General features: G+C 53.4%; 1 protein-coding gene across 1 annotated transcript; it reads left to right on the top strand.

The window, feature by feature from the left end:
* Positions 1–1,223: 1,223 nt before the first annotated feature.
* On the top strand, positions 1,224–26,491 carry TRIB2 (tribbles pseudokinase 2). Its single transcript, XM_002710045.5, has 3 exons — positions 1,224–2,253; positions 7,264–7,556; positions 24,069–26,491. Exons 1-3 carry the CDS (start codon positions 1,984–1,986, stop codon positions 24,535–24,537), a joined length of 1,032 nt encoding a protein of 343 aa, XP_002710091.1. The 5' UTR covers positions 1,224–1,983; the 3' UTR covers positions 24,538–26,491.

Raw genomic sequence — 26,491 nt, 5'->3', positions numbered from 1 at the left:
GGGGGGAGTATAAAAGATTCAATGTGGTCTGCGTTAAATGTCTTCTTAAGAAAATTAAATACTCAGGCTGGGGAAGGGGAGGAGGTAGTGGCACCAAAGGAAAGCAAGCACACGATTTCTTTTTAAACGGGGAGAGGGATGCTGGAGATAGAATGAAACGAATTCGTGGAGCTCCAGGCAGTGGTACTGTTCCGGGCACCTTCTGGGAAAACAGAGGCGCTCCTCGCTCAGCGCATCCGAGCAGAGTGGGCCAGAGGCTCCGAGTCCGCCCGGCTTTCCGCGGGAAAGCGCCAGGAGGATGCAGGCGCTCGGTTCAAAGGCAGAGCCTTGGCGCGGTCCGAGCTGCGCCGGGCGAACCGGTGGGGAGGCGCGGCCCGCCTGCAGCGGGGCACGTAGCCGGCACGGGGCGCGCTGCCCGGACGGCGCTGGCCACGGCGCCCGGGGCCGGGGGGCGGATATAGCACTTTGTTTACCGCCCCGAGCCCCAGCGCCGGCGGCCCGGGCCGGGAGCCGCAGGGGCAGCAGCGGCGAGGCTGACGGATGGGCACCCGGCTCAATGAGGGGCGGGGGGAGCCGGCAGGGGCGGGGCGGGGCCGGGGCGAGTGTGTCGGTGACATTGAATGGGGAGACCGGGCGCGAGCGGGGCGCGCGCGCGCGCACAGGCAGCCGCGCTCGCGCCGAGATCCCCGGCCGCGTAAGTAACTATTAATACCGCCTGGCCGGGAGGTGCTGGCGTGCCGAGCGGGGGCTGGCCTCGGCGCCGTCGGCCATCCCCTTTCATCCTTAAATACACTGCCCTCGCCTACCGCTGCGGGGCCAGGGAAGAATTAAGGAAGAAGGCGGAAAAGCGTCAATTTTCTCCAAAACAAACCGCGCGGGGCGCTGAGGGTCCGGCGCAGGGGGAGACGGAGCGGTTGCCAGTTGTTCCGAGGCGAGCCGCGGCTCTCCGGCGGGAAGGCGACGCCGCCGCGGGTGGGCCGAGCCAGGGGGGCGCATCCTCTCCCGGTGCCCGCACGATCCCGGAAGCCCGCGCCGGGGAAACCGGAGCCCGCCGCTCCGTCCTGGCCCCTGCGCGCTCTCCCGGCTCGGCTCGCAGGAAGACCCGGAGCGCGGGCGCGCGGCTGCAGCATGCGCCTGTGCTGAGCTCGGCGCGGCGGGCCAGCCCGGGCGGTGTCGCGGAACCTGCGCCCGGCCCGCGCCGCGACTCTGCCCGGCTCTTGCCATTTTTTTTTTTTTTTTTTTTTTTTTTTTTTTTTTTGGCAGCGCTGCGGACCGCTCCAACTTACATGCTCCCTTGCTATTTTTCTTTTGTGTGTGTGTGTAATTTTTTGGAGCGCTCTGGCGATCTTGGAACAGCCTCAGACGCCATCTACAGTTGAAACGTAGGTAACTGCCCTCGCCGGCACCCCCCTCCCTTCCACGCCCCCCACCCTTTCCACCAAAAAAGGGGGTGCAGCGCGGATCCTGGCTGCCGTGCGTCGCGAGCCGGCAGACCCGTGCCGATTTCCTTTTGCTTTTTGTTTGGTTTGCAACGCGTGGAGCCTGCGCCGCCGCCGTGCGCTCCCGGAGGACTGCACGAACCACACACAGCCGGGCTCCTCCGCCCCGCGTGCGATTCCCAAGGCTGCCTGGGCACCGCTTCGGGAAACCCGGCTCTGCAGCCCCCGTCTGCGCGGCCCCGCGGCTCCTCCAGACCCGCGCCGGGGGAAAGAGCGAGCGAGCAACTCCAAGTGCGGCGATTCTGCGCGTCGCTGCCGGCTTCGGGGTAACAAAAGGACCCGGGCTGCCTGCGGAGCGAGTGCCCCCGGGAGCCGGGTTCGCAGGAGACCAGGTACCCGGCGGCGCCCATCCAGGGGCTCCTGACTCCTTCTCCACGCAGCCCCGCGCCTCGCTACCCGCCGAAACCCGGGGCACCGAGGCGCCTGCAGCCGCACTCGTGCCGCCAGCGGGTCTTTTTGTCTGTCGTGCGCGATCCCCACACTCATGAACATACACAGGTCTACCCCCATCACAATAGCGAGATATGGGAGATCGCGGAACAAAACCCAGGATTTCGAAGAGTTGTCGTCTATAAGGTCCGCCGAGCCCAGCCAGAGTTTCAGCCCGAACCTCGGCTCCCCGAGCCCGCCCGAGACTCCGAACTTGTCGCATTGCGTTTCTTGCATCGGGAAATACTTATTGTTGGAACCTCTGGAGGGAGACCACGTTTTCCGTGCGGTGCATCTGCACAGCGGAGAGGAGCTGGTGTGCAAGGTAAGGAGCCGGGGGTGTTGGTGTTTGGGTTAAAAAAAAAAATTCCCTGGGCCCTTGGACAGGGGCCGGCGCGGGTGGGGAGGTCGCCGAGCCCTGAGTCTGGGGGAGGGAGATCCACCGGGTCCCTGTCCGTGGCCTGGATCCGCGGGCTTGTTCCTTTATTTGCTGCTGTCGGACTAGTTGCGAAGTTTTTAGAAAGGTTCAGACAATGGGGCGGGCTGCCGCGGGGGCGTTTTGGGGAGAGCCCGCGGCGGGGAGGGCGCGGGACTGCGCGGGGGCCCCCGGACACGCGTGCTCCCGAGGCTCCCGGAGCTCCCTGGCGCCAGGCCGGGACCCGCTGCCCAGCGACTGGGGCGCGGGGGGCTGGGAGGTTCCCAGTGGCTCTCCCCTCTCGTTCCTGCGTGGATCTGGGAATCCCCCTCTAATTTTAAGACCCTAGTGACTCGGTCCCTCTCGCAGCCATTGTTCTTCGCAGCGTGCAGGTGTTAAACCTTTGTTCCGAAGGTGCCCTTTTTCGGAGACACACAAAGGTGTCCCCTCGGGCTGTGCCCAGGGGCCTGGCGCGGGGAGGCAGTTTACAAAGACCTTGTAGCCTTGATGGGAGATTGGGTGGAAATCAAAGCCGCGGGCGCACCTTCGGTGAAGAGCGGATTGTTGGGGTCCCTCTCTCCCGTCTGTTTCTTTTCTTGTCTAGACTTCCTTGCCTACACGTCCCACCATCAACACACACCTTGCCCCGTCAGCTTAGAGCTTAGCCCTTGGAGCCCCAGGGATTGGCAGGTAGAACCACCCCGGGGACAATTTAGCTGCCTTTTTGTTTTTGACCCTGCAGGATGCCTGGCTTGTGTGTGTCTGTGTCTTTGTGTGCACCCACCGGGCACCAGACAAGAGGCTGAAGAGGGGAAGTACAGTAGAGCGCATTGCTACCCAGAATTGGACATAGATCAAGAATCCATTGTCATTTAATTTTAGATTTGCTCTCTGTTGTTTTTCCTGGGGGGGAGAGTGGGGGTCGGGGGTGGGGAGCCAGGACTCCTGCTGTCTTTGAAACAGGCTCAGTGCACAGCTGTACTACAAATAATGCATCACACTCTTACCATGAGCCACAGACTGCTTTGTGAACTTGTCTTATTTCATACTGGACTGGAGTATTTCATTGCAAAAATTGGGTTTGGTGTAGCTCTCCGGTCGGTTTTGTGATTGTCCGACTCAGACCTTAGGGAGAAACCGGAGCCGCTTTAAATATTGCTTTTTGCTTGGACTGAGCCTGCGGTATTTTGCATCTTTTCTGAGTTATTGAGACCCACAGCAACTGTGCCCATTTGACCAAAATTTAGTAGGCAGTTCAGAGCTGGACTGGATTCTCAGAAGTCCTGCAAGGTTGCACAATAGGACAGTCATCCTTTGAAATGAATGAATTCCACAGAGCTGCTGCCTCCAATGAAATATGCACAATCACCCAGCAGTGAGTGTTTTCACTCCTTTTGCTCAACTTCAGTGCAGCATTTTAATATTTTTCAAAGGCTGAGGATGCTTTTAAGTAGAGAGACTCTGGAGCCAGATTCTGCGCGAGCATCTTGCTGCTACTTCTTTGTTTAAAATCGGAGATGACTCTGGCCTCTGCTCTCTTTTTCTCCCGTCAGACTCTTCAAGACATATTTCACTGCGGGCTGACCTTACAGGGTCAACTGCAGACCTGCTCTCTGGCCTGAAACTGTACTTAATCTGCTGCTTTAGTTATTGCAAAGATGGAATCAGCCCCTCACCAATTACAGTGCGACTGCGAGTGGATTTAAGTGCAGTATCATTGTTGTGCTTGACAGAGGTCATCCCTTTAAGATACAGCGGTTTCTGTATTCTGCCTTTTTACCAGAGGTGACGTGAGGGACTTCTTACACAAGCACAGTTGGATATAGCCTAGGAAGCTCCCAGTGAGTCTTCTAAGACTATTCTGTGAACTACCGCTACTGAGAGAGATGCCCTGAGCTCTTGGTTGACTTCAAGGCTCAGTGAAATGGACACATGAATCAAGTTCCTTTTGATGTCTTGGACTGTAGGGTTCCTGTTTCCTAGGGCTGTGCTGACCCAACGAAAAAAAAAAAGCTTTTACAAAAACAGATCAAAAGTCAAGATGCTATTTGTTACGAAGACTGCACAGGAAATTCTCCAGGACATCATTTGGAGGGAGTCAGATTCTGGGGTCCTTTAAATAAAATAGCCAAGCCTGTCTGTTGTCTCTGTGTGCCTGCTTTGCCTAGGCAAATGAGGGAAGGAGCTTCAGGAAGCCTGTGGCTACATCCTGTTCATGAAAATGCTGGTAGTTGCTGTGCAGATTGACATCATTACCTTCTTGGCAGAATGGGCGCCCCCACCCTTGGTTTTTTTTTTTTTTTTTTTTTTTTTTAACATTATTAACAATGGCCTCATCTGACTGCCTTAGTTAAACTGTCATGTTATATAACTGACGCTCCAAATTAAACGTTTTAAAGAAGCTGGCAACCAGGTGTCTGGCTTGATTTTGCGCTTGAAGGTGATGGTTTAAATACCAGTCCGAAACCCATAAATGCCTGGTACAGCTACCAATAAAAGTTTGTCACCTTCCCATCTGGGAAAACACATGCACTTGTTTTATTTTTCATACTCTGTCCACCATCTTGGAATCTGCTCTCTTGGACAGAAGGATATGGCTACGTCTGGAAGATGCCATGGACATGTTTGATTTTTCTGTTCTGTGTCCATTCAGGTTTTTTTGGAGTGGAGCAAGGGAACATGCTAGAAGTCCTGAGGAAGAAAAAAAAAAAAAGAAAATTACCCCCCCCCCCTTTTTTTAAATGCTCCTGGAACCAGCAAGTGTTATAAATTATCTGGCTTCGATGGGTACCAGCGACAGCACCGCAGCCGGGTGCTCTGGCTACACCGCCCCGTTATATAAGGCGGCGTGTTTACATCAGCGTCTGCAAGCTCTCTCAGACTGCTGAGGCTTCCCCAGGTTTCTGCTGCCGGCAGTCCGGGTATTACTATTGACTCAGGCATTTCAGAGTCCTCCTAATTGAACAGGCCTCTGAGGTCACCGCTCTTAGGTCATCGTTTGACAGTATCAGGGTGTGATTTGTGGTCCCAGGAGATGTCGAAGCATTCATTCTTAAATTCTAGGTTATAGTGGCAGCAGCTGCGCGGCTTTCCTGAGATGCCTCATTATGGTTCATTCACAACGTGACTGTTAACTTTGCTTTCTCGGCCCGACTTAGCACCAGCCCTCTTGAGGTTCTCATTATCTGTTTGACTCACAGATTTTTTTTTTTTTTTTTTTTTTGACGCTTAGAGTACCTTAATTCATGAATAGCTAAATGGCGCCCCTGTCTCTCCGTGGGCTTCTGAGGACCCTGTGGATCCTGTTCAAATGAAAGCAGTGCTGTGCTTGCGTCTCAGAGTGGGGCATCCCCAGTGGTGAGGCGACAGAGCTGTTAACAGATGGTCCTGCGGGGTCAGGACCCAGAAAGGATAACAGTGTCCTAAATCGGCATCTGCATTTTGTGAAGGGGACCAAGGTCAGTGACCCAAAGGGCTTTATTCATCCTGTGCAGATGATGGGTGGCCCAGCCCAGATCACAGCCTCCAGGTTGGTGATTTCTGGGCCAGCGTTTTCCCCAGCACACTGGAAAATGATGATGAAGCAAATGGTGTGCTAACAAATGCACCAGCGATTTAGCTCGGTGGCTGTGAACTGCTAACATGAGGTGCATCCTTAGGGGGCTGCCGCCGTGCGGACTGTCCAGAGTCGGACGTGACACCTGCCCCTCCTCGCGCAGGCACACGGTGAATGGGTTCAACCCTGCCTGGTGCAGATGGGGACCACACCCCCAGCCCACTGGCTGCTCCTGATTCAGTGGACGGCTGGAGATGGATGAAAGTTTTTCTTTCTAACCTCAAAACCTCTCTGTAGTGCTTGTATCTGTCAGGTCTTTCAAAAGGTATTGCTGGTAGGTTTTCTGGCAACTCCACAATGAGGTGGCATTTTCACAGGCTCAGGTTGATTCATAAAAATTAGTGAATAACTGGTTCATTGAGTCAGATAACTGTGGAGGGAAGGGAAGGAGCCAGTGTGCTTTCCAATTAAGAAAGCTTTTGGGGGCAGGTGTGGACGCATTGGTTAAGTAACTAACTGCTTGGGGCGCTGGTAGCCTGTATCCTAGTGCCTGGTTCAAGTCCCAGCTACCTCACTTCCATTGCCCCTTGCTGCTAATGTGCAGCCGGGGAGGAGGCAGATGATGGCTCAAGTACTTGGGTCCCTGCCACCAACGTGAGAGACCCAGATTGAGGTTCAGGCTCCTGGGTCTGGCTTTCCGCAACCCTGCTGTTTTCAGTATTTCGGGAGTACAGCAGTGGATGGAAGACCATTCTCTTTGTGTCTGTCTGTTTCCCTTTCAAATAAAATGAAAGTAAATAAAAATAAGATGCAGTAAAACAAAGGTGGCCTGTGTCCTATCCCCAGCTCCGCCACTGGGGGCTTGAGTTTCGGCTGACTCTCTGAGCCCAGTTTCCATATCTGTAAAATAAATGTATTGAATTCAGATAACCATTATGCAGAGTCTAGCTGTTTCATCTGTTAATTGCTGATATATGACACAGTTTCTGTCTTTTTAAGGTAAATGAGATACTGCCAGAGCTACATAGAGGCAGTCGCTTTCTCCCAGGTTTTACCTTAGCTCTTCCACAAACAGGGGTGATTTGGGACTCCTGGTTTACCTTCCTCATCTCAGGCAGGTGCCCCCACACTGTGAGGCCAGGGCCAAGGGTCCATTTCTCACAGGAGGACCTGGAGGCCCGGAGAAGTCAGGTGGCCCGTTCAGTCCCACGCAGCTGCCAGGAGGCAGGGCTGCTGTGGCCTGGGTCCAAGTTTCACACACTCTGTCATCTCCAAAGCCCATGCGGGCGGGAGGCGTCGGCATTCTGTGATGTGGCGGTGCAGGCAGTGCCCTGATTCTGGTCTCCTGGTTCGTCCTGCCCTAGGTCTTTGAGATCAGCTGCTACCAGGAGTCCCTGGCCCCGTGCTTTTGCCTGTCTGCCCACAGCAACATCAATCAAATCACCGAAATTATCCTGGGCGAGACCAAAGCCTATGTGTTCTTTGAGCGAAGCTATGGGGACATGCACTCCTTCGTCCGCACCTGCAAGAAGCTGAGGGAGGAGGAGGCGGCCAGACTGTTCTACCAGATCGCCTCGGCCGTGGCGCACTGTCACGACGGAGGGCTGGTGCTGCGCGACCTCAAGCTGCGGAAGTTCATCTTTAAGGATGAAGAGAGGTAAGGCTGCTCCCCTCCCAGTCCCAGGACCCTGGCCGGCTGTTTCCCCGGGCTGCCTTGAAAGGCTGCAATGAACAGCCCTGCTGCCTGTTGTCCAGGCCAGCAGAACAAAGCTCCGGAGGACAAAGAGATGCAAATATTGCCATTCTTGAGTGCCCTTGGAAAACAAACAGCCTACTCTGAAGGCGGCATCAGACATTTAAGGGGGATGTTCTGTGGTCCCCTGAATATGTTTGCAGAGGTCTGAAGGAGCCTGCAAGCCTGTGTGACATTTTCAGCGTCAACAAAGGCGGGATTTTGAAAATTCTGCACTCAGAACAGGCAGTGCCTGGAGTCAGTAGGTTGTAATTGATTCATTCACTCACTCAATGGCTGTTTCCTAAGTGTGTGTGAGTTATGAATCACAGGTCTCCTTCCTATGGGTGACAATGAATGAGACAGCCAGGGAACCGACCTGCAAAGGCAGTGTGACAGACCCTAACCGGACGCATGCCCTGTGTCATGTGACAGCCAGGGAGGTCAGGGGTCAGGGGATGTTGGTCCTAACTGGGGCTTGGAGAGGGGTCAGGACTTGAAAGAGGACTGGGTTTCAGGTGAGGGAACTCCCAAAGCCAGTGCAGGGCACTCTGAAGGTCACGGTTATTTCAGGAGACAGCTGCACAGGATGCCGGGCATCTGGGTTCTGTTTAGTTGTGCCGCTTGCTCATTACACCCTCCCTAGCAGACCCTGCCTGCTCTCCTAGCCGACTCTGATGGTGGAACCTCCTTGGAGCACCTGTTTCTTTTTCAGGATGTGCATCTAGGAACAGCTTTCTTGGCATTGCTCACTGTATGTCAAGACTTGCCCGCTGGGCTCTGCCTGTGCATCGTGGTCATGGGATGTTTATAACTGCCCCGAACATCCTCGGGCCCTCCTGGAAAATAAGCCAGGGAAGTGGAGGCGCCACGATCCACAGCAGTTGTGGGTCCCAGCTCGGGTCTTCTGTTTACAAGGCCAGGGCGCCTCCTTCTTGCGCTCAGCAGTGAGTGCAAATGTTCCTCCAGGACCTTCTGTGCGCCTGCTGCATCCCAGCCTGCTGCTGTCCAGTTTCTTTGTCCGGTGGCCTGTTAGGTGTTCAAGCCTGAGATGTAGGAGCCTTCAAATGAGCGAGATCTAGCAGTGTGTGCCTGGCTTTTCTCATTTCCGTGGTTTGAATGAATAAGGAGGTTAGTGTGTGGGAAGCGTTTTGGGATAAGCAGGGGACTGGGGCCTGTTGTGACTTCATCCAAAGGGAGTAATTTCATGGGCACTTGTAATCCTGCTGAGTTTGCAAAGTGCAGAGGGTTTTTGGGCTTCTGCACCTGCAGAGGTTGGTTATTAGTCCTTATTTTCACTCACAAAGGGGAATTAGAGTCACGGGGACAGCTGCTATCCTGGCTTTTGACTGGGAAGGCTCTGACCTTTGTTAATAAACCAGAGAATGGGGAGCCGTCCCGAGAGCCAGTGTGTGTATGTGTTGGGGGCTGCTGGGGGGAGGGGGCTGTGCTCACCTTTTCTTTTCTGGGCTCAGACGCTTCTGACTTTGAAGCTGCACACCCAGAGCCTTACCTGCTTTTGGGTCTAGTACCCTATGTTACCTCGGACTGTTCCCTTTCTGCCCCCAGCCCAGGCTCAAGTTCCTCATCCTTCCATTGTCCTGGGACTTGCTCTCACTGGAAGTGGACCACGTCTCAGCCCCGATGCTGACTGCGTCCCTCTTTGTCCCTCTGTGTTCCCCACAGCGACCAGACATCTGAGGTTGTAGGTTACCTCGCAGAGGCTGGATAGGTGAGCTTAGCACTGTGTGTCCTTGACAAGGACCGTGAAGTGCAATGTGGTGAAGCCTCTAAGTCATGGACAAGCAAGAGCAGCGGCGAGGCCAGGTTCTCTGGGAAGCCAGCCAAGCTCTCAAGAAATGCATTGTCCACCAGAGGGCAAAAGCTAGAAGATGCCCTCTCTCAGGGGCTCTGCGTGTCTGAGTGTTCATGCCTCAGTGAGTGGCAGGAGTGGCGGCTCACGGCTGTCACCCCCGCAGTCGCTGCGTGTTTGTGCAGTGAGTCCGGGGGGACATCCCAGGGCGTGGAACGCTGGAGCAGGAGTGGACTGGGGAAGCTTGGGAGGGCCAGCCGTCTGGTTCTGTGCCCAGAGGCAGAGCTGCAGGGACCAGAGCGCTTGCCCCTCGTGCACAGCCGGCTTAGAGCGAACGAGGGGTCGCGGCCAGCCTCCAGGTCACTGCCAGGCTCTCCCTCCAGACCTAGCAGTGTCCCCACCGGAGCAGGTGTGTAGGATGCCGAGGATGTTTCTGCAGAGTTTCTGTTTCCACGGTGTTCCAGGTCCCAGGGGAAAAATGCCCACATGCAGCAAGCTTCCAGGCCAAGCACTGGGAATGACCCTCAGTGTGGAGTGACGCTGGTTTTAAAATGCCCCTTTCCAGCGAGAACGAGGAAGGAGGGTGTGGTGTGGCTGTGAAACTGGAACAGTTCATGGAGCAGACCTGTCCCATCAAAGCCTTTCCAATGGTAAAGAGCATCCTCCCCCTAAAAGGGGGCTGTAAGCCACTGCGAGGGGGTCGGGTAGCGCCTGTTGCCCACTAGCAGCATGGCCCTGTGGGGACCATCGGGGAGAACAGGACCTTCCCCATCTGATTGGTGAGGTTGCAGGGTCTGTGCAGAGGGTAAGTGACCTTGTCCAGCATCACACAGCCAGCCTGGAAAGTCTCTCATTTCACGCTCATGCCTTTTCTCTGGCCCTCGCCATGCTGAGGTCCCGGTGGACTTGCCAGCATGCCAGGTGTCCCTGGCTGGGCAGCCTGGGGAAGGTCACTTTGGTTTGCAAGGCTGTTCTGAGTATCCTCGTCAGTAGCTGTTAGGGACTTCTGTTTCCCACCTGTCTGCTTTTCATGGAAGGGGAGAATCTCCAATAGCCCCTCTTCCTCCTCTTCTTGTTTTGCTTTCTCCCTCTTGATTCCAGAATGGGAAACTTCTGGTTCTGTCTCTTGGTGCTTTTCTCGAGTTTTGTGGCAGTCACTTTGAGGTGGCCCAAGCGGTGGCCAACAACAGAGCGAGTCGCAGGCATTTCCTGCAGGCACAGTGTGAATGCAGGAGTCAGGGGCCTGGGCCCTTGCAGGCTGTGTCCCTGTGTGCTCTGGCCTTCGCTCTGAATTGTAGCACCTGCAGTAGAGCTGGGCCCCTGCTTCCTTCTCTCCTGACGACATCAGAAGTGCCAGGAAACATTAAATCTGAAGGAACTTTGCAGAGTTCCATTGAGGAGTCTGGGTCTGTTTCCTAACTCTATGCAATGGCCCTGCTGGAGGGTCAGGTGGAGCAAGCATGGGCAAAAGCCTTGCAGGGGCCACTTGTTAAGCCTTGGGACACCAGATATTTCTTCTGCACTTCAGTGTTCTCTCAAGGATGTGCTGCTTGTTCTCTGATGATCCCGAAAGTGACCGGAGGTGAAGGGTCACACAGTGAAGTGGGCTGAGCCACTCCTGGCACAGAAGGAGACCTGCCTGTGGGCTGACTCCTTTTGCCAAGGCGTTAGATTGTGGAGTCTCTGTACTGCACATGCGAGGCCATACATGGAAACCCAGAACTGGCAGCTCTGCAGGTCTTCTTCGTGGATGACACCCAGCCTTCGGTTCAGCCTGCAGTGTGCCTTTTGCTGATCCGTTGAAGTGGCAGCAACTCCCTTTGATCTGGGTTCTAGACTCGCCCTGGCTCCACCACCACTGTGATCTTGGATAAGTCATTGAATGCTTGTGAGCTGAGGTTTTGCCACAGCACAAGTTGTCCTGGCCTTGCAGCAGGGTGGTTGTGAGGATGCTGTGACTCACGGGGCAGGGCAGGCGCTCACTAAGTGATGGCTGTGCCTAGACTCATTGATAAAACTGTACCATGAAGGGCAAGCCATACCCTGGCCTCGGCGAGTTCGTGAGGCATGAAGCCACTGTCGTTGGCAGCCTCTGCTGTGAAGAGTGGTGCCCTTGTGATGTTGGGGTTCAGATTAGGCCACATCCTCCTCTGTCTTTTTCTTGTTTAATTATAACCACTAAGTCAGTGCTAAGAAAATGGCCCACCAGTCAAGTGCATCTGTGTTTTGGAGTCTGAGGCTCAAAAGGCCAGCATGGGGAGATGGCCCCAGGCTCGCAGAGGGAGGACTGCAGCCCCTGTGGCAGCTTCTCCTCCCTGCTTCTCTTTCCCATCCCCAGATGTTTGTGCAGGGCAGAGCCTCAGGTTTCTGGTTTCACACTGATGACAGCGACAAGCCTGGGAACCCCCAGGCGTTGAGTGGCATTTTTGAGGACGTTCATCACTAATGCTGAATGAAGTCAAACTGCAAGCATGCCTGGCATCCTCATTTCTATGAGATGCCTGTGCCGTGGTCTGTAGTTCAGGCTCTGGAGCCCAGAGAAAGCAGAAAATGTGCCCAAATTCCCAAAGAGACCTTGCAGCCTCTCTGTTGCAGCTGTGGTATTGGGCTCCTCTGCTTGGTCAGCTGGTTCTTCAAGGCCACTGTTTATGCCTCAAGGGGAGGCCTGACTGGCACTTCCTGGTCGAGTCGGAGTCGCTGCCTGGATTCCCATCCCTACCCTTGCACATATTAGGAAACCTGACCTTGACCTATTGCCTAACCTCAAATTGCCTCATCCATAAAACTGAAATAACAGGAAGACTTTCCTTGTGGAATTAGATGGATGAACACAAGTGAGCCCAGCACTTGTCACAGAATCACCCATCAGCAAGCGGTCGTTCCTGCTGTCAGTCCCCTCTGTACTTAGTGTCTCTGCTAAGTCAGGGATGGAGACGAATGGCCCTCAAAGCTGGTGCACCTGTGGGCTGCCTAAAATGATTGGGTGGGCCTTGTTTCCACAGCACTCCCTGCTTCATTTCGTCCAAGGGACTTTTCTTCTTGGGAGCAGGGTTCTTGCCACCTCCCACACTCACCCCTGTCTCAGTGCAGAATTGACCTCTCCCTGCGCAGCTGTACCCCACGTGAACGGAGCAACCTGTCTCTTTACATGTGTCTTCTGTGGCTGGAAGATCTTTATCTCTGAACACAGCAGGTTTCTTTTCCTCCGCTTTATGGAAGCTGACCGGCCCTGGCTTTTACAGGATGGAAGCTGGGACCGTTTTCAGGAACTCAGCAGCTCTGGGGTTTGCCTTGCAGTGTCACCTGTACAGGTGCTCAGACCTGCACGTTCCTGCAGGGGGAGGGGCCTTTCTCCTCCCCTGCCCCTAAACTGCAGCGCCATGGACACCAGCACGCCCTGCTTTTGCTAATAGCCATGTGTATCTTTTCAGGGTGTAGGCTCTTTGTGTTTTGGGAAAACTCTGTACCTGGCATTTCCTTATTCATGTTGATCACCTTTATGGCTTGAGTCAATGCCCACCCTCAGGGCAGGCTGGCTTCCCCAATCTGTCTCCCTTGGATGGCCAATGATCCCTGCCCCTGTGGCACCCTCGCTCTCTGACACACACCCCTGTGCTAGTCTGATGGTGCATGTGTGCATCTCCAGGCTGTCCTGTTCCCCTGCTAGAGAGGTGGCATCTGGCCTGGACACAGAGGCATGCTCATGTTCACTGCTGCTGGATGTTACTGACATTGCTGATGGCTGAACGAGTGAAAACCTCTCTCCTGGGGTAGGAGCAGTGCAGACTGGATTCTCATGACAAGGCTAGTGAGGGAAGGGTAAGTAGGGATCATTAGGAAGTCAGTTGTTGGCCGGTGCCACGGCTCAATAGGCTAATCCTCTGTCTAGCGGTGCCGGCACACCGGGTTCTAGTCCTGGTCGGGGTGCCGGATTCTGTCCCGGTTGCCCCTCTTCCAAGCCAGCTCTCTGCTATGGCCTGGGAGTGCAGTGGAGGATGGCCCAAGTGCTTGGGCCCTGCACCCCATGGGAGACCAGGATAAGTACCTGGCTCCTGCCTTCGGATCAGCGCGGTGCGCCGGCCATTGGAGGGTGAACCAACGGCAAAAAGAAAGACCTTTCTCTGTCTCTCTCACTGTCCACTCTGCCTGTCAAAAACAAAACCAAAACAAAACAAAACAAAAACCACAAACAAACAAAAAAAGGAAGTCAGTTGTTGCCTGGAATGGGGATCCCAGAAAACTTAAGGATCCCCCATGGAGACACCTTTTCAGAGAACTGTTCTTGACGTTTCAAACTAAGTGAGAAATTATCATTTGCATTTTGACTTAATGATTTCCACAAAAGGGGCATTCATTGAGGATGCTGTTTTCAAAAGCAGTGTTGGACTGTAATTTTTTTCCTTTTTTTCTTTATTTATTTGACAGGTAGAGTTATAGACAGTGAGAGAGAGAGAGAGAGAGAGAGAGAGAGGGAGAGAAAGGTCTTCCTTCTGTTGGTTCACTCCCCAGATGGCCACTACGGCCAGTGCTGTGCCTATCCAAAGTCAGGAGCCAGGTGCTTCTTCCTGGTCTCCCATGCAGGGGCAGGAGCCCAAGCACCCGGGCCATCCTCCACTGCCCTCCCAGGCCACAGCAGAGAGCTGGACTGGTAGAGGAGCAACCGGTACTAGAACCTGGTGCCCATATGGGATTCTGGCGCCGCAGGCGGAGGATTAACCAAGTGAGCCACGGCTTTGGCCCAATTTTTTTTTTTTTTTAAATGAAGCATTTTCTAATCACAGAAAGGGGAGAGCTGTGGGTTCTAATGCTTTAAAGTGGATGAAGTAGTAGATATTCCTCAGCAGGATTTCTAGCTGGGCTGTTAACTACTCATTTTTAATAGACAAGCTGACTGGGGCCAGTACTGTGCCACAGCCAGGCAAGCTGCTGCCTGCAGTCCCAGTCTTGGAGTGTCAGTTTGGGTCTGCGGCCATTTGTAGAGTGAAGCAGTGCAAGGAATATCTGTCTCTCCTCCACTCCCACTCTCTCTGCCAGTGCAACTTTCAAATAGATTTTTTTTTTCTTTGCTAAATAAATAGATTAGCTGATGGGCTAGTCTGTGGGCCCTGGGCAAACTCAGCAGCGGGCATGTGGTAAGATTTTTGATCTTCCACTTAGCACTCCGGTCTTGGCTCACCTTCTCTGAAATCTGTTAGAAGCAGCGTGACAGACCCAGCAAAGCGCCTCATGCTCCGAGGTACTTAGAGCCATAGCCACCGTTCCTGCTAAGCAACAACCCGGAGATTCAGTCATTCAGTCAGTAAACTGTAGTGACAATAGTGAGCAGTGTTGTAGGTGCCGGGCATACTGCAGTGCCAAGTGACGCAGAAACCCCTCCTGTTGGACTTACATTTCAATGGGATAGTATCTAGGGCCCACCACACATCAGGCACTGTTCCAAATAATGTGCTGTTGTGAACTAATTGAATTCTAATTAGCCACCCTATTTAAAGTAACCAATTTAAGCCCAGTGAGTAAGGTACTCGTTACCACCATTTACAGATGAGGACATTAAGGCCTGGAGTCTTAGAGCTAATCAATGGCAGACCTGGGGTTTACTCCGAGCAAGTCTGGCTCCAGAGCTAAGCTCACAAACAGTAGGTTGGCTCCAGGAAGTAGACACTGGGTAAAATCCTACCTATTTGTCTAATGCTTGGAAGATTTCCCTCATGCAGTTAGGAGCAGGTGCACCTTGGAAGGACCCGACCAGCCACCAGCCAAGTGAAACTCTATTTTCAGGTTCCTTGAGCAGCTATATCAGTATCAACCAGGCTACCAGTTAACCAGCCCCGCAGCCATCCTGATATGTCCTGTGGGGTCAGTTTTATAGGGTGGGTTTGTTTCCCACAAGTAACTAAGAAGGAGGCGATTTGTTTCTCTGTTCTCCAAGCCCAGCAGGACACTTAGTGATGTAAGTACTTAGTTTATGCATGACTGTGGATGAAACGGATGTGAGAACAGCCCTTCATATGCTAGAGCAGTGGTGGGGCACATCCCGCCCCTGGGCTCTGTAATGCCTGTAAATCATTTGGTCCGGCCCTGCCAAGGCAACTGCAGACGGGACTCAAAATTCAATAAACCTATGGCAGGCTAATTTTTAAGTTGATAATTTCGTGGGGCTCACAGATGATGTCATAAATATCCACATGGCCCTTGGCAGAAAAACAGTTCCCACTCCTGCTCCAGAGGCATAAATATCAAAGCAGAAGAAAATCCCCCAGCTCTGTTGAAGATGGGAGGCCATGGAGGGGGTTGTTTTCAATGGCCTTCCTCAGCACTCTTGGGAGTTTCTCTATTTCGTGGAGCAAAGCCCAATCTATTTGAAATTTCTCTGGACTCTAGACATTGCACTTCTAAGTAGAATCATGTCCAGGTACCCTGAACTCCAGATAGAAGACGAGAGCTGGCAAGATCTGAGTTGCAGTATTTGCAAGTGTTTATGATGCACCTGCTATGTCCCACTTGCAGTGCTGGCCCTTGGTGCTACAAGAATCAGTACGAGGGAATCCTTGTCTGTTGGGAGAGACAGGAGGGTAGGCACTTAACGCTTCTGGCAGTGGAGTGGGGTGCAGAGTTTCTCACATCAGGGAGGCCATGGGGAAGGGCTTGGGATATGTGAGCAAAGCCACACAGCATGGAGGAGCCGTGTGCTGTGGTTGGTGGTGATGCCAGGGGAAAGTAGCCACAGGAAAACAAACAGCCGGAACCTTGGTTGAGTGCCCTGATTTTGAACTTGACCTGAAGCACGAGAGGAGCCCCTGGGGAGATTGTTTTAGACATCAGGGACAGGATGAGGTATGTGATCTAGAAGTGAACGTGGTGGACTGAGAACAGTGAGACTAGCAGCCAGGCCCTGATTCAGGGTGGCGTTGGGAAGGAGGGGCTGGATGGTGAGTGATGCATTGAAACCCAACTCTGTTACCTTCTCAGACGAAGCAGTCAATCTAGAGCAGAAGGTGGCACACCCACCGCAGAACCCAGCCTCCCCGCCTGCCTTGCTGTGTTCCCTGTGGCCTCAGCCATCTGTGAGGGAGCCCCTGGGGTTTCAGGCTCCCAGCCAGGTGGAGCATCCCTGACTGGCCTGGGGAGCTGATGGACAGATGCGCAGTGCACCCCCGAGCCCTGCTTGCATCCCCAACTGGGTCTGTGCTGGAGCCTTCTGGGCCCTTTTGGCCAGCCCTGAGCTTTTCTGAGAGAACAGAGTGATCCAGGAGAAGCGTGGGAGTGCAGGGGCGTGAGTGGTGAATGGAGTTTCGATGAGGGAATTCCCTGTCTGTTCCCATGGCGACGGGACCTGTTGCCTTCTTGAAGCCCTATGTGGCCTGCAGGCTGCACTTGTCTTGGGGAGTGGGAAGGCACTGCAGGTGGAGATGCCCCTGGTCCTGCATGCCAAGGTGAGACAGGGGCCAGCATGCACCTGCATGGAGGGACACAGGGTTTCGCACTTGCTGGACTATGTTTCGAAAGTCTCTTCATCTTCCTAGGCTGTGGGGGTCTCCTGTGTCAGACCTCCTGGATTGTGTGGGTTGTAAGGTAGTGAAAGGGTGACTTCACCTTGTAGAACTACCCAACGCCTTCCCTGTCATCTATCATCTCTGTGGACTCCCCTCCTTCCACCCTGGAATGTCCTCCTTCAGATCCACCTGCTGGCTTCCCTGCTGATCCCTGAGCAGTTTGTGGTAGGAGTTAGGCCCATTGACTGAATCCACAGGCACTCTTGTAGAGTGGCTCTCACTGGAGACTGTTGGAAATATCTGCACACCCAGGGATCAAATGTGAGTTTATTTAGTGTAGTCTAGTGGCCTGCGGAGGCCCAGTGGGGGCTGCTGGGTCAGCAGGCTACTGGTTGTGGTCCTGAGTGCCCTGGCAGTCACCCGATGGGACCTTTACCTGCACAATGCCACTGGCCATCAGGAAGTTTTTTCAGTAGCAGGCAGAGCAAGCCCAGGCCTGGCTGTCGCTGACCTTTCTCCCTTGACCCCTAGCCTGCCTGGATTCTCCACTATCTCCAAGTTCCGGGACTTCTCTGGATTGCACTGACCTCAGGCCACCGGATTTCCTGTCCGTACCACGCCCTCTTTGGCTCAACTCCCAGCTCAACCCCACCTTGGCCCACCCTGTCCTCCTCTCTTCCTGCCAAGAGCTCAGGGTGATGCTTTAAACATTGAAATGCAAAGCAGGATTTATTTGTGGAGGCAAATTTCCCTGTTTTGGGTACAGCGCTAAACTTAGAGGTGAGAAATTTGGGTTTGCCTCCCAGCTGCGCCTCTCACTTGCTGGGTGGCCTTGGGAAAATCACATCTTTCTGCACCTAGTGAGTGGACTGACCCAAATACCTCTTTCTAGCTCATGAGTTAGGGCAGTTAGGTAAGGTATGCGAAGTTTTTGTGCTTGGCCGGTGCTAAACAAAACCTGGTGCCATATTTGTTGCCATCAACAATGGTCTCCCTTAAAATATTTCTCTTCCTTTGACACTAAGTGAAAGTGTGACTTTGGCGCCAGGATGTATTTTAGAGAGGGTGCAGACCTGGGTGCAGGTCTCAGCTTTTCAGTTACCCTGTGTATGGTCTGGGATATTTTATTCTGAGTGCCTCAGTTTCCCTGTTTGTTAGAAGGAGGGCATGTATCATAATCCTAGTCTTTCACTTGTAGGACAAGCGGATTTGTAGGCTTTAAAACCTCCACGTGTGGCAGAGACTTACTGTACATTGCCGTTGCTGTCACTGTAGTAGTGACAGGAGGATGTCGGATAGGAAGTGTTGAAGTCAGTGCAGCCTCACAATTAAAGGAAACATTAAAATCTGGAATTTTGAAGCCAGAAGAACCTGTTTTCTGGCCCTGTGGCTATTTGTTCTTTCATGGAAAGGGAACTGAGTGCTCCCACTGCTAGCTGGACTCGGCTGTGGGCGCTCGCGAGCCTGTGCTGAGGGTGGGTGCAGGGATGGGTGCTCTCAGGGCCGACCTTGGCTGCTCCACAGATGCAAGGAGAGGAGCAGCGGCCTGGTGATCCTGGCTTCCTCACCTGGCACTGGGATCCGCTGACACAAGGTCTGGCTGGGCAGGGCTGTCATTGAGTACCCAGGCTGCCCACGTGAAAGCCTTGTTCATTCAAAGCAGGCTGTTCCCTTCCTGTGCCAGGGACAGATTGCAGAAGGCACACAGGGGGACAGCGTCCCTGGCCAAGTGAGTGTTCCCGGCTCCTGCCTTGCGGGGGGACGGCTCGTCCCGAGAAGCTGCGGGAGACAGATGCTGGCGCTCACAGCTTTGCAGGCACAACCCTCTGCTGACCCCTTTGTCACGCTGGGGAATCTTCATTCTCTGTCGTCATCTCAACTTCCACCCCCAGGGGCACAAAGCACAGCCTGATTCCCTCAGGACTGAATCAGGTGAGGGGGCTGAGCTGGGCGCAGAGTTGGGACGAACATCCCAGGCAAGGTGAGGCCCACGTGCAAAGCTCCCAGGAAAGGATGTGGGCAGAATCCATGTGCCTGGGGCCAGCTCCACTGCCTTCCCTGGTAGGTCCTGCAGTTGAGGGCAGGGGTCCCTTCTCTCAGTTGCAAGGTCAAGGTGGCAGCCACCAGCACGTGTAGCTCTGCCCCGTGCCAGGCTCCCCAGGCTCTACTGCACTGCCTTCTTTGACTTCATCCTCACGGAGCCCGAGAAGATGTGTGCTGCTTGTCCTGCGCTTGTCCCCAGTGCCTAGTAGCAGGAGCTTCAGCAGAGTAAATGCCGCATGAATGATCAGTGTCTCTTCGGTGCCTGGGTGCTGGGTAGGCATTTGAATTACCAGGACCGCAGATGTGCCTGTTGCGTTTTATGGAAACTGACTGCTTTGCCTGGCAGCTTCCTCATCCCCAGATGTCAGGGAGCATCGGAAGTTGCAAGGCTGCACATTCGTCTCTGCTTCCATTTCTGGCTGGGCCAGTGCCCCCCAGGCAGGCCCTGCTTCAGAGGTGGGGGTGCTGGGGGTGGTGGGGCAGCCCTGGTGTCCAGAGGAGGGAGGCAAGGCCTTGAGCCTTTAGCAGCTCCCTGCATGTGCACAGTGAGTGCGTGGGCACTAGAGCTAGGACTCCACTCCACCCGTCTGGCTTCCCCGTTGTGGTGGACGTCTGCGAAGACTCCATCCAGGGTGATTACCTCGACCCTTGCCCATGAACGATGAGGACAAGTTCAGGGTGGTCCCAGGAGGAGGCCAGGTCAGCAGGTGCCTGTGAGGGCTGCATTTCCTCCCTGTGATTTCTCCAGACTTCTCTTCCCCTTCTCCCTGAGGAAGGGGTTTCAGACACTCGCAGTGGCGCCTCTCCGTGGTCCTCAGTGCACCGTGCTGCGTGCTTTGATGGAGGTTTGTGGACAGGGTGAGTGGGTCAGCTGCTTGGACATGTGAGGCTGGGCTGAGAAGAGGAAGCGCCCAGCTCTGATTAGCCTTGAGGTTGCTGTGCCTTGCTGGGCGTTAGGCTCAGCATCCATCCAAAGGATTCCTATTCCTGCCTTGCAAGTTTAGCTCATAAACTTTAGAGAGAATATGTGAAGGTACTTCCAAATGTTCAGTGAAAAATAGAATCAGTTTATTTGCATGCCAAAAAAAAAAAACTTGTAGTCTGTGCATAGTTTTGATATAATACACATTTTCCTTGAGCATTCTGAAGACAGCCCATATGTGTCCATAGCTGTGTTAGTTACGTGGATAGCACTGGACATGTGGGACTCAGGCCAGAACTTGAACAAAGGTCTCTCTGGACTTTAAGACGCTGCTCTGCTGTGTGAACTGACCCGGTTCCTATCCTGGCTCCCGTGCGTCGCAGCCCAAGCCAAGCAACACAGACCCCAACTCACCCCAGCCTAAGAAGGGAAGGGGATGGAGTGCCCCACGTCTGCTTAAGGGTAGCCGAACTTGGGCAGCTTGTTCTCTGGTTCTCAGATCCATTAAGTTCCTGCACAGCCTCTGCCCTCCTCTTAAAGTGGGAGAGCAGCAGGGAGAACTCGCACTGGGGGCAATGGTTGGGCTGGGCGGGTGCCTTCACTATTGTCCGAGGTCCTAATCTGTGATGGCAGGACGTCCCGGAGAGGGTCAGGATGCTGTGAATGGGGGAGTGGCCACTCTCCGTCTGGACGTGGGAGGGGTGGAGTTCAGAGTCAGTGTGTTCAGTTGTGACTGCAAGGGTCGGAAGGAAAAAGGCATCAGACGTGGCGTAACATGGCGTCCTCGAGGTGCGGGGTCTGGCCCCCAGGAGGGCTGCACCAGGAGCAGACCCTGAAATCGTGTCTCCTTCTCACCCCGACCCTGACAGAGCTCAAGTAGTCTGATTTACAGAGCTCATCCTCCGTGGCTCTCTCTGCTGATCTTCAAGGACTCTTGCCAGGTAGGCAGCACAGGGGGCCCTGCGCCTGTCCAGGGGTGCGCACTGAAGCTGTGCCTCTCGTGCTGGATTGAGCGTTTGCTCCTTGCTAGGTGCTCTTCGCCAGGTGCTGGAGGTGCGGCAGCCAGCTCAGGTGTTTCTGTTGGTATACGGGGTGATTTCAGCCACGTGCCCCTGAGCTCCTGCAGGTGAGCTTGAAGTGATCACCCCAAAGAGCCCCCACCCAACAATACACAGACACAGATGCCAAGCAGTGCTGATGTGATTGGTGACTTGGGAGGCGGGTCTCTGCTTTATGTAGGATAGACAAGCAGGGGCTCTTGAATCTATTTATTCCAGCAGAGACCTCTGGGCAGTGAGTTACATGCAGGGCTTGGGGAAGAGCTGCCAGGCAGGGGACAGCATTGGCTTTTGCCTGCAAGAGGACTGCGGGCAGACAGTGTGTTTGAGGAACCACAGGGAGGCTGGCATGGAGAGTGTGAGTGAGGCCGTTGAAGCCGTTCAGAGGCCGGGGGGTGGGGGGAGGGGGTGTCACCTGCAGCCATAGCAAAGAAGTTGGCTTCCCCAGGGAGGGGAAGAGATATCAGACCCCAAGCTGAACCCCGGGATTGCAGGGCCCGTGTTCGCTCCACTGGTAGCACGGATGGTGAGTGAGCATCACCATCATCCCACCGCTGTAGCTGTTCCCCTACCCTCTCTGCTGCTGGGATGGAGAAGCTGGGGGTGAGGCGTCTGGCTTGCTCCTGGCACAAGGCCAGGGCGTGGGAAGCCAAGGGTGGTGGAGCAAGCTGCTGAGACCCCCTTGAGGCTGTTGTTGGAGGCCACCTCCCACCCCGTTCCCTGCCCTTGGGTTTCATCCAGTGACCTCCGCTGGATCTTGGGGCATCTGTTGAGGCCAGTGGATCAGCTGCACCTGCCACCTTCGATTTGGAAAAACAAAAGGGATTTGGTTCTAATCAGCTCAATGCCAGATTAGCACATCTATTCCTATTTTTGTGGGGCATTCGCCGTAGAGGCAGGAGAAGAACATACACACTATGCATTCTAACAGAGTGTGGAGAGCGAATCAGAAGCAAACGGCATGTCACTGTATCGTGTGCAGTGCAGAATGCTAAACCTGGCAGAGACTCGATGACTGTCTCGTCCAGATGGCTGCAGGAACATGTGAACGTATTTCATGCCAGTGAACTGTAAACTTAGGAAAGGTTGCAATCGTAAAATTCATGTGAAGTGTACTTTGCCATATTTTAACAAACAAAAGGTGACTGCATTGTCCAGTGCTGCTCTGCAAGAACGAGAAACAGAGAGGTCGAGTAACTTGGCCACAGCCACACAGCAGGTGGGAGATGGAGACTGGCTGCAGTCCACCCTCCTAGCACCTCTTCCCATGGCCACAAACGTTGTTGCATGTCAGTGGAAACGGGCCCAGGGAAGGAGTCACTCCTTGACCGTGGTGGCTCCTGTAAGCCAAGTCAGAGATCTATGAATCAACACCCGATTCCGGCACACCTCTCCTTTGGGGAAAGCACCCAGCAGCTCTCCTGTGGTTAATGTATATCTCACCTCCCTTCTCTGACTCTGTCTGGCCACTGCCATCATCCAGAAAGACAGAGACCTGCAGGCAGAGTGAGGAAGAGAACCAAGGGACAGCCCTGAGTCCCAGGCTCCGACTGAGAACTGGGGACCCACAGTGATTCTGCACGCACTTTCCCACTCCCTGCACCTTTGTGCTCCCCGACACTCTGGGACCAATGGGGTAGGTGCGCAGACGGGCATGTCTGAGATGAAGGAAACGAGCGACGTGAATGATCCGGCATTCTAGGCGCCACATCCCAGCTGCGTCTCCTCGCGTCCCTCATCACCCTTGCAGAAGCCTTCAGCAGAGTTCCTGGGGCCCGAGGACCAAGGGGCATCTGCAGGGGCAGTGCTGTGCCGGCGGAGCAGGAAGATTTTAGGCGTCTCTGCTCAGGAAAAAGGGGGCTTCTCGGGGCACCTGGCTCAGGGGAGAAGGCTGGGCTAGGAGTTGGGCTGCGGGAAGAGGGCCAGATTGCAGTTACTTTCAAGTTCGGCTTCAAGTGCAGACTTGAACAAGTCACTGGGCATCCTGGCCTTCAAGCTCCATCACAGTTAACTGTAAGAGGGCAACTCCGTTCCGAGAGTGTTTTCCTGTTCATGTACTTTATTCTACCCCCCAGGGGTGACACCAAGCCTTTCTGTGCGGCTGAGTCTCAGGTTCCAGGGACTCAGAGTCCAATCCAGGACTTCTCCAGTGCACTCTGGAGAGCCCTGCATCTCTGCTGGTGATCATGGCCCTCCTAAGTAATGCTTAAAGGGTAGGAGACTAGGACAAGGGAAATAGTGTGGGAAGAATCTTGGACTCATGCTCCTATTCTCTCTCTCTCTCTCTCTCTCTCTCTCTCTCTCTTTCTGTCACACACACACACACACACACGTGAGAAATCAGAATCACAGGTGTGTGACACAGGGAGAACTTGCAGGTAGCCTAAATTGGGACAAGGACCAGGACCCGGGAGGCTGATAGGCAGGACAGGAGACAGTTTCAGCAGGAAATCAGGGAAGCACAATGCACTTGATATCCGAGGGCTGACCGTGGAAGGACTCGGTGATGGGAGCCCAGTCCTTTTGAACGTTCCTTGCTTCTGTCTGTGTCCTAAAGACAGGCAGCTTGTGTAGCAGAAAGAGCAGCAAGGTTGACTCAGGAAGATGTGGGGTCAAGTCTTCTCCATTTCCCGTCTCAGAGCCTTTGCTGGGTTATCAAACCTTCTGCGCCTCAGTATTCTAATCTTTACAAGGGGAGGGTAAGGTTCTTCACGTGTGCAGTGAAGTAATGACGTGCGTGGTCTCTGCAGACTGAGCTGAATCTCATGAGGCAGGAGGTTGCCAGAGTTTTGTTCCAATCCCAGGAAGCCTGTTGTTATGCAGATGTGACTTAGAGTCCCAAAGCAGGGGCCCTAATCGTGTTCCTGATGGCTTGGGTGTGCTTAGTTGCTGAAGGTCTGAGTTGCTTCCTGAAAAGACTGTGTCAGGTGTGTTCACCTGTGCATTCCCTGGCAACCGGATCAGTTCAGTACTCAGTGCTGGTCTCGTCAGGTGAACGGAAGGGTGAGTATGGATGGAGAATCCACGGAGGGGCTGTGTGAGGATGCGGGCTGACCATGTCACCATGCGTGCATAGCCGCTCACATCCTGGTCCTCCCTTTCTTGCAGGACTCGGGTGAAGCTGGAAAGCCTAGAAGATGCCTACATCCTGCGGGGAGGTGACGACTCGCTGTCCGACAAACATGGCTGCCCGGCCTACGTCAGCCCCGAGATCTTGAACACCAGTGGCAGCTACTCGGGCAAGGCTGCTGATGTGTGGAGCCTGGGCGTGATGCTGTACACCATGTTGGTGGGCCGCTACCCCTTCCATGACATTGAACCCAGTTCCCTCTTCAGCAAGATCCGGCGTGGCCAGTTCAACATTCCAGAGACTCTGTCGCCCAAGGCCAAGTGCCTCATCCGTAGCATCCTGCGACGGGAGCCCTCGGAGCGGCTGACCTCGCAGGAGATTCTGGACCATCCTTGGTTTTCTACAGATTTTAATGTCTCAAATTCAGGATATGGTGCTAAGGAGGTGTCTGACCAGCTGGTGCCGGATGTCAACATGGAAGAGAACTTGGACCCTTTCTTTAACTGAGCTCGTGCCCCGCCCCACAGAGACTTAGCAGGTACCAGGAGCAGAGAGAGAGAAAGAGAGAGAGAGAGGGTAGCAGAAGGTTCTTCGAGGGAACACGTTTCAATCACCTGGCTGGGTGGCAAGAAAGACGCTCACACTCACAAGTTTCTTGGTTCAGAGAAGGAAACCCTTCCAGGAGCTGAGTGCACATGTAGCGTGGGGGCCAGAGACGCGGGAGGGGAGGTTGGGTCAGATGGCTGGGAGCTCCCCCAGAGTTTCTCTTCCCTCACCATAGCCTGAGAGATCACCCCTTGGCCAGATGGGCTACTTCCGCCAACTCCGCTTCTCATTCTGTTCAAAAATAGTTGCTGATATGATAGATTCAAAACTCTGCCTCAAACACACATCTTGGCATCGCACTGTTAGCATTTAACTTCTTCTTATGATTCAGGGAAGGAACCATTGGCGGAGGAATTTATTTTTTCTTTTTTAAACAAGCCAGCCACCTATTTGATAATTCATGGGAGTCACTTAGAAACACAATTCGGTGCACACAGACGGACGTGAATCCTGGGTGCTAAACTCAAAGAAAACAAAAGTCCAGTTTGTGTCTCTTAATCGCTCTCTTCAACTCATTTCTTCTAAAGAAACTACGTGATATATCCTTGTTAGCCAATGGCTCGGGAATGCTTTGCTCCCTGGAGGGGGAGGAATCTGTCCTCTAAGGAGCTCCCCCTGCCTCCTGGCCACTGGTCTGTGGCAGGATGCATTACTGCTGTCAGAGTTAAAGGGGAACCAGAAATCTGACTTCTTGTGCATTTTTTTCCTTGTGCGTGATGAGGGTTTGCATCACAAGCATTCCTCTTGGCCGAGAGGGTAGCCACGTGGCCAGAGAGTGGGACACTCACGGAGCCTCATCCTTTGGCCACGCTCAGATCTCAGCTGGACGTTTTGTCTTTGTTTTCTTGGAAACCAGTGAAGCAGAGCCGGTTGTCCCACGCATATAAAATACAGGGCAGCTATTTAGTTTTCCGTATGGAGAATGATCTTTTTAGCTTGGAAGGCCCTCTGGTTTGGACACAAACCCTCAGTAGAGAAGAACGGGAGGAATAATGGCGGAAAGCTAGGATGATATAAATACAAACAGCTCTCTATCCCAATACGCACCTTTGTATTTTCAAGAACTCTTCTATTTATTAAAGGAAAATGTCACATTGTGATGTATTAAGCCAGTACTTCAATTACGGGTTGACTTGGGATGACATGTTACATGCTGTAGTTAACATTTATGACTTTTAATTTTTCTCTTGTTTGAATATTTCTGTCCCTGAAATAACCTTTCATTTGGCTTTTCTAGGTAGCTTTGATTTCCAGTGGCAAAATGTTTTTTTTTTTTTTATTATGGCTTTTCTATTGCTGTATGATACAGAACTCTTTTGGCATAAATATTTGTGTTTCCAGTACCTCAGTTGTTTGGATTTTACTGCCTGTAGATGTTTTGTGAAGCAGTCATGTTTTGGGGTAGGTAACCCGTGGACTCTAGTGTGTAAATGTTACTTGAATCTGTGCTTCATGATAGTCCGTGGCATGTGTGTGCAGACTCTTGGATGCTTTTGCCTGCTCAGCAGGAGCCCTGCCCTTCGCATTCCCAGGAGGGCGGCTTCACCATTCATAATCAGGAGACAAGGCGGCCATGGATTTGCCCTTGATTCTATTTTGATACTGGAAGATATAAAGGAGAGAGGGTTGGTTTCTTTCTTTCTTTCTTTTTTTTTTTTTTTTACTCTGAAGATGGTGCTGTGTCAAGAAGGACCTTTTCTCTTCCTTCTCCCCTATTTTTTAAGTCCCTTGTAGGAGAAAAGATGGGTGACATGCATGGTGGGGATCTGTGGCCTCTGGTGCTTTGTCCTGTATTTGGTTTAATGTTTTTGTCCTAATCTCTTCAATCAATAAAATTGTGCGTATTTAACTAAAA

This window comes from Oryctolagus cuniculus, chromosome 2, assembly GCF_964237555.1.
Source record: "Oryctolagus cuniculus chromosome 2, mOryCun1.1, whole genome shotgun sequence".
Taxonomy (NCBI): domain Eukaryota; kingdom Metazoa; phylum Chordata; class Mammalia; order Lagomorpha; family Leporidae; genus Oryctolagus; species Oryctolagus cuniculus.
Note: the sequence above shows the minus strand (reverse complement) of the source record. Positions and strands in the feature narration are given on the sequence as shown.